Genomic DNA, 7034 nt, shown 5'->3' on the forward strand with positions numbered 1-7034 from the left:
ATAGACACACAGGAATCCATCGCTACGCCTGTTTTTCACTCACAACATTAAAGGTCAAGTTTGTCTTTTCTCAACGTAAAGCTGAAAGAGAAATAAGACTTCAGAGATGAAGAATTCTTTTATCCAAATGTCAACATCTCACAAAATGATTCATACTATAAGCAGGAAAGATGGAGCAATCCTTTCCTAGTACGTTTCATTCCTCTCTCAAGATGAAAGCGTTAATTTAGTCGTTTAAACCGCCGTGTCCTTTGGTAAAGGCTTTTTTTTTTGTAGACATAGATTATAGACATTATGATTAAATTCCCTGTGTCTAGATTCTCTTGTCACATGAATAAATGCATGATTTTGTGCTCCACAGTAATATAAGATGAAAAAAAAAAAAAAAAAGAAGCTCTTTGTGGTCAGAATCTTTTCCCCACCTGATCTCACTCACATCATCCACAGGTGTGTCGACTGGGTGGAATTAAACACCTGGTGGACCTACTAGACCACAAGGTCCTTGAGGTCCAGAAGAACTCTTGTGGAGCTCTGAGGAACCTCGTTTATGGGAAAGCTATGGATGAGAACAAGATCGCTGTGAGGAACGCAGGAGGTGTCCCAGCTCTGCTCCGCCTGCTGAGGAAGACTGTGGATGCTGAAGTGAGGGAGCTTGTCACAGGTGAGTCAGCATGTGTGGAGGATGTATCTGCATTTCAAAACACTGAGGTGAATTCCGAGCTTGTTGGTTTCCCTTTTAGGATGTGGGCATGTAGTGTTTACATGCTTCCACATAACTATGATCCGCTATAAAGCTCCTCCTTCTGCCCTAACAAGAAAGCAAAAGTACACTTCCTGTCATCTAATGATTAGTTTCATTATCAAAGAATTTTTCAGCTTTAACAATTTTGAAAATTGTGACAAAATTGGCCGCCTCAATTTCCCCCATGATCAAAGTCAAAAATCTTTATGTTGCTTGTTATTTGAAACCCAAATATGTTCAATTTACACTCATTTAAAACAGAGAAAGGGGACAAATAGTCATATTTAGGAGGCTTGAACCAGAGCATGTCTGCTGTTTTTCCTTGGTGAATCACTAAAAGCAGTGATCATTTACATTTTATAGCAAAATCAAATGATGAGATGTGAGAGGAGCTTTTGGTGATGAACCTTCAGATGATTATCACCTGAATCTTCAACTCTCCTCGGCTTTTACTGAGGTTTATATGTAGCAAGTTTCAGCTCATTGTTCAGCTCTCCGGCATCAAACGCTGTTGTTGTGGGTCACTCTTATAGAGAATCTGATCTTTAGGAGGTTTAGCGCAGGGTTACAGGAAGGGAACATTCTGCAGGAGATCCTGAATTATTTACCTGACAAACCTGCAGGTGTTTTAGCACTGTGTTGGTCCGGTTGCTCATGCTCATGGTTACCTTACCTGGTGCTGCGTGTCATGGTTAACCATTCAATGTTGCTCATAGAGATTAGGTTTGAATTAAGAAACTACTACTCAGTTAAGCAGACTACTTACTGTGGTCTATCCTAACATTGTGGTTGTTGTAGTAACTGAGTTGTAGAGGCTTTTCCTTAAGTTGTTGTCACTGCTGTCACTACTGCTTATAATATATGCAAAGAAATGAAACCACATTTTCACAGGCTGGAGAAGAGATTTAGTGCTGTCTCTGTCTGAAAAGAACTGTCTGTGACAATCTGCTTGTCAGTCTCCTCCTCTCTGCATTGCACTGTGTGCAGCTCAGTTGTATTTGTGCGTTGTCTAATCTCTGCACACAGGGTATAAATCTGTGTTGTCTAGGATCAGGGTGGAGCACCGCAGAAATGAGCAAGCCAAGTCGTTTGGCTCCCAGGTGGCTGAGTCAGCCGCTTGAGCTCGACTCCAGCCCCCTGCACTAATATGGTCTCGGGTGTCAGTCCAGCGAGGCCCCCGCAGGAAAACACTACAGTCGGAGAACGGACACAAAACACATGTAGCATTTTTTTTTTTTACCTCGTCCGGGAGGAGATCTTCTTCAGTAACACAAACCAAAGGATCACCATTTTAAAAGTGCACAAGAGCAGAATCTGTCTTCTAATTTGTCGCTCATATAATTAAGTACACAGGAGTCAACGGTTGATATCCAGTAAAACTTCTTTCGCTCCCTTCATTCACATTTCAAAAGGTTACCCCACCAAGAGTAAGCAGCTTTAATGTGAGGTCTGTTTAAGTCTTTTCCCCGACTAGCCTGAGAGCCTGCTGCAGCTAATTGTGGTTCAGGCCCCAAGATGGGGAGCAATTAGAAAAGGTCAGAAGTGCTGCATCACCTCCGGTTAATTAGGGCTGATGAGAACAATCCACATAAAGAGCTTTCAGCTGGATGACTAGGGCATCCCACAGCAAAGTGGAGCAGCTAGAAATCACTCACTCACCGGCAGCTGATCTCTACTTACAGTGCACTGTTTGCATAATGTTGTGTATAAATGACTTACAACACCTTAGAAAGCCAGCCAGGTGTCGGAACTTAGCTTGAGAAGCGTTTGGGGGGGGCTCTCAGTTGTGTCAGTGGCTCCTTCTCGACTCCGCTGGGAGGTCCAGGTGTCACCTGTGCGTCATTAAAAGTAGCTGCAAGAACAGGCCAACCGCCTGCTCCGGGTCAGAGGTCATGTTGTGGGGGACGCAAGAAGCGGACCTTACCTGCCTCGTCTCCCAGCAGCTGTTGTGGTTATTGCTCTGTCCTGTAACTGCCCCTCAGATCAAAAGGCCAAACCGAACAGCGCCGTCATTAGCTCAGATACTGGGGACGCCTGAAACCAGCATGCACACACACAAAGCTATGTTTTTGTTACCCTTTGTTAGATATTACACGGCTCCATTGTTTTGGCTTTACTTTGGAAACCACATTCTTAATCATGATTTCATTGTGTTCGAGCGTTTGAGGGTCTGTGAGTTGTCCGTGTATTTAAAGATAATTCTTTGTTCTCACACAGAAAATATTTTGTCAAATGAAAAAGAGTCACTTATTTAGGAGTTCATCAATTTGGCTGGTATGCACTCACCGCCTCATCTAAACTGTTGCTAGAATAGACGAATCTCTGAAAATAGTTTGGTTAGGTGCTGAACTTCATTTACTGTACATTTTGAGTCAGTTGCACCTGATTAAAATCTGTAAGATTCTAACTTGTTTTTATAATTCTAAACCTTCGGCCCAACATAGAAAACAGTGAAAGATGAAAGAAAACACCCAGAATGAAGGTAACATATTTTAACACTGTCCTGTTTTTTATTGTTTATTTTTGCTCCAGTCTTGCTCTTCTTGAGAACGGATATTAAATCTGTAGCACTTTTATCAGTTGAACTGTTTTTATTTTTTTTCAGTTTTATCAAACTCAGCACTACTTGTGAGTTGCCGAGTGTTGGCATCGATTACTGCCTTTGTTTTGTTTGAGAACAAAGAATAAGGAGGTTAAGACCTCTTGATCAAATGAAAAAAGGGAAAGTGAATTTGATCCAAAAACAAATCCAGCTATAGCCGTAAGCAGCATTGCAACGACTTCCGCTGCATGAAGGGAGTAAATGAGAAACGCCCACCAAACTCAAAAGTACACAGCAAGCCGGCTGTCTGAGGTTTAGTCGATGCAGCAACGACAAGTTTCCCGCGCAGCTCACAAAAATGTAAAGGTTAATAAATTTGTCTGTTTTTTTTTTTGAATGATCAGCAGCTTTTCACAGACTGAACTAAACGCTGACCCAGTTACTGCACCTGAGAAAGTCGATGACATGCTGACCCGGTGGTTTAAAGAGACAAAGATCACATTTTGGGAATCAAACAACAAACGATCAATTTGATCTCAGTGTGTCTCGTAGCGATAGCTGCAGCCTGTGTTTAGCCTTGCGATGCGGTAACTTTACAGTGGAGGGTAAACAAGCAGCTTTTTCCTTTTACAGTGTAAATGAACGAGCTTTGAATATGAACTTACTAGTTTGTAAGCTTAGTGTTGTGATAGTTGTGACAATTTGACTGTTGGGTAGATGGTGTGAACTTTGGGCCCTTGGACACAGAGAGCCCACCTCAATGAACCAGCTCTGCAGGCTTAGGAAATACTTTGCCACCCCATGTTGTCTGTTATAAACCTCTCTCACCTCTTTAATGGCAAAAATGACATGACATTGTCTACATGCAACTCTGGTGATTGGTTACAGATAACGCCAACGGTGCTGCAAACTCAACGGGCAACGATCTGCAACAAGACACGCAATGACGGCCAGATGGTCCTTCTGAGGGGCCACCTGACCGCTGGCTCCGCGTGTCAGGGCCGTTAAGTCGCCGGTATAATTGCTTATCGGATGGTGAAACAGCTTTGGAAACCATGAGAGAGGCTTTCCGGGAGAGACTGTCTGATAATGTGTGTCGATCACAGCTGAGCTACCTCAAGTCAAGAGAAACGTCTGCTCGGTTTTCAGTTGAAAAGTGAAAAGTTTTCAGCTCTTGGATCAATGCTTCAACAGCTGTTAGAGATATTCTAACCAGCTTCTTTTTTTTTTCACTTTGTCCTCCATCTCTGTATTGAGCCTCTCCCTCCTCTTGCTCTCTGGAGTTTAGCTCTGGATAGAATTACTGGCCCTGGTGTCACAAGAGTGTTTACATTGGGTCGCCGTTTCAAAGCTAGGGCCAAGGCACCTGAGAACATGAGCAGAGAACACAGTTTGGTTCACACACACACACACACAAACACACACACTGACAGATTTGCTCCATCTGACTGTCAGATGTGACTTATTGCCGCTAGTGTTGCACCACTGACAGAGTTGTCAGTCACACCCCAGTGATTTCGCCTGTTGATTTTCTCTAGCATGCCACCGCCTCCACAGGACCAGGTCTGAAATCCTGCAGAGAATGTTTCATTTCTGGAAATTGCCATTAGATTGGGTGTGGAGGAGCTGGAGTGGGGGGTTGTGGAGTTTGAAAGCACCCGTGAAGTTGGTCAGCAGGCGTGTGAATTTATGTGTTATCGCTGCATTAGTGGTCCTATTTCAGGTCATTCCTTGTGTGCATCGGAGTATCCCGTGAGAAAGGAAAACACAGAACTGACTGTGCTTGCGCAAGGAGCAGAGCTCCATCGCCACAGTGGGATTTGATTAAAATGTATCCCACTGCCTGAGCAGAGCAGAGACGGTAGCCCCGTCTGATGCTAGGGTTTCAGCATTCAACCCCTCACACGCTGCTAGCAAGCTCTAATAAGAAGCACATGCTGCATGCTGTCTTTTTCTAGAGCCCAAGTATCACTTAGTGCTCAGCTTTGTATTGACATTTTGTCAAAATACAAATGGAATAATGAAAGCTCACTCCCAGATTTGAATGTTTCTTTAAAGTGCTTTGATGTTTGTAGTAAGTGAAATAGCTGTTGATTAAATGACTGGCAGAAACACTGCTTGGCAGACTCATATCTGTCTATACAGCTTCTTGCCAGCAGTGTGTCTGAATTGGGCTCCGGGGCTATATTATAGACTATTATCGTCTGTTGGTTCAATTAGAGAGAGGGGGGGGCAGCGTGCTAAGAGGAAATTAAAAAACGAGCAAAGAGAGAAGGAGTCAGGAAAGCTAATCATTATTTTCTTTACCTCTACCATTGAGGCGTACTTGTATACGAGCTTCAGATATACACAGAGAGAGCTCAGTCGAATAGCTCGCACTGGTCTGTAGATCATGTACTTTGTTCTACACTTACAAACCCAAGGCCAAGTTGAAGTGCAAAAACAGTAGCATAATTGGACACGAAGTGACCACTAACACACATGCACTCTGTAGTTTTGTTGCAGCAGCATTTTTGGAGTATTAACCGTGTTCTTAGCCGCAGCATCAGCCTCCTCCAAGGTTGCTGGTGGCCTGCGCAAGTCAGCCCTGGGCAGCAAGAGGCAGCTAATTGGAAGAACATACTACATGCCGGCTAATCCTTGACAGATGCAGCATCAAAGGCTGTGCATAATTATCAGTGGTTACCAAAAGTCTATTTGACTTCAGTGAAATGACACAATTTCTAAATATTTATATTTCATTTTGAAATAACTTGAGTCTTTGCCATATGGATCTCCGCCTCGTCCTCTTTCTTTTTTTTTGCCGTTTCAAGCAAATAATCTCAGCCCCGAGGATATTCTGCCCCAGATGAAATTTGATGTGAATGTCTGATGCCTTGATGCTCGAGCTGTTCCTTTTGTGAGGAACACTTTTGTGTGTGTGAGTCAGTCTCGTGGACACATCCACACACACACACACTGAGCTATTAAAAGCCTAAATTGTGGCTATCTCTGTTGGGTTACCCTAACTGCACATGACAGCTGACATAACAGGAGGTTTGCGTGCCTGCTTCTCAACGCCTGCGTTTGCGTGCGGGTTTCTCCACAGGGGTGCTGTGGAACCTGTCGTCATGTGACCCCATCAAGGTGACAATCATTCGGGACGCCTTATTGACCCTTACCAACACTGTGATCATCCCTCACTCTGGATGGAGCAGCTCCACCTTCGATGACGACCACAAGCTGAAGTTCCACTCCTCCCTGGTGCTGAGGAACACCACAGGCTGTCTGAGGTAAACCACCTGATGAGCACACTGGGCACTAGCACCCCTATGTGGACAACTGACGCCATTACATCTAGTGGGGAATGAGCTCATAATGTGGCTCTTCTCTAAAAGCTCCGTTACTGTTGTCTTTGAAGAATAGGTAAGACTGAAGTGACCTCATGAATGAAACGTAAGACAATTTTGCAGACCAATGAAGAGTAACATTTACATAATAGTGTCAGAACGGTGTGTATTTTGTCAAAAAAAAAGATTTTAATGAGCAACATCAAAAGAAAAAAATACCTAAACTCTTGTAATTGTGCATGTTTTAGTCAAATAGCTACGACCCGTCATGTCTCTATTTCAAAGTCATCATTTCATAGACGATTTCACTCAATTATGTAATATTACCAGCTTTTCTCCCGGGGCGACTTCCTTTGAAGACAGTGTGCTGCATGTAGAGTTTAGCCTTTAATTGCAGCTAGTTGTGTGTGTGTGTGTGTGT

General features: G+C 43.5%; 1 protein-coding gene across 1 annotated transcript in view; it reads left to right on the plus strand.

Moving 5' to 3' along the window:
* Positions 1-7034, plus strand: part of LOC116389791 (plakophilin-4) — a 68695-nt gene that overhangs the window by 53462 nt on the left and 8199 nt on the right. The window contains exons 10-11 of the mRNA XM_031858742.1: positions 448-661; positions 6373-6556. Of these exons, the coding sequence (XP_031714602.1) occupies positions 448-661; positions 6373-6556 (398 nt within the window). The remainder of the gene's footprint in view (positions 1-447; positions 662-6372; positions 6557-7034) is intronic.

The sequence above is a fragment of the Anarrhichthys ocellatus genome, unplaced genomic scaffold, assembly GCF_004355925.1.
Source record: "Anarrhichthys ocellatus isolate YVR2014 unplaced genomic scaffold, GSC_Weel_1.0 scaffold20, whole genome shotgun sequence".
Lineage (NCBI taxonomy): Eukaryota > Metazoa > Chordata > Actinopteri > Perciformes > Anarhichadidae > Anarrhichthys > Anarrhichthys ocellatus.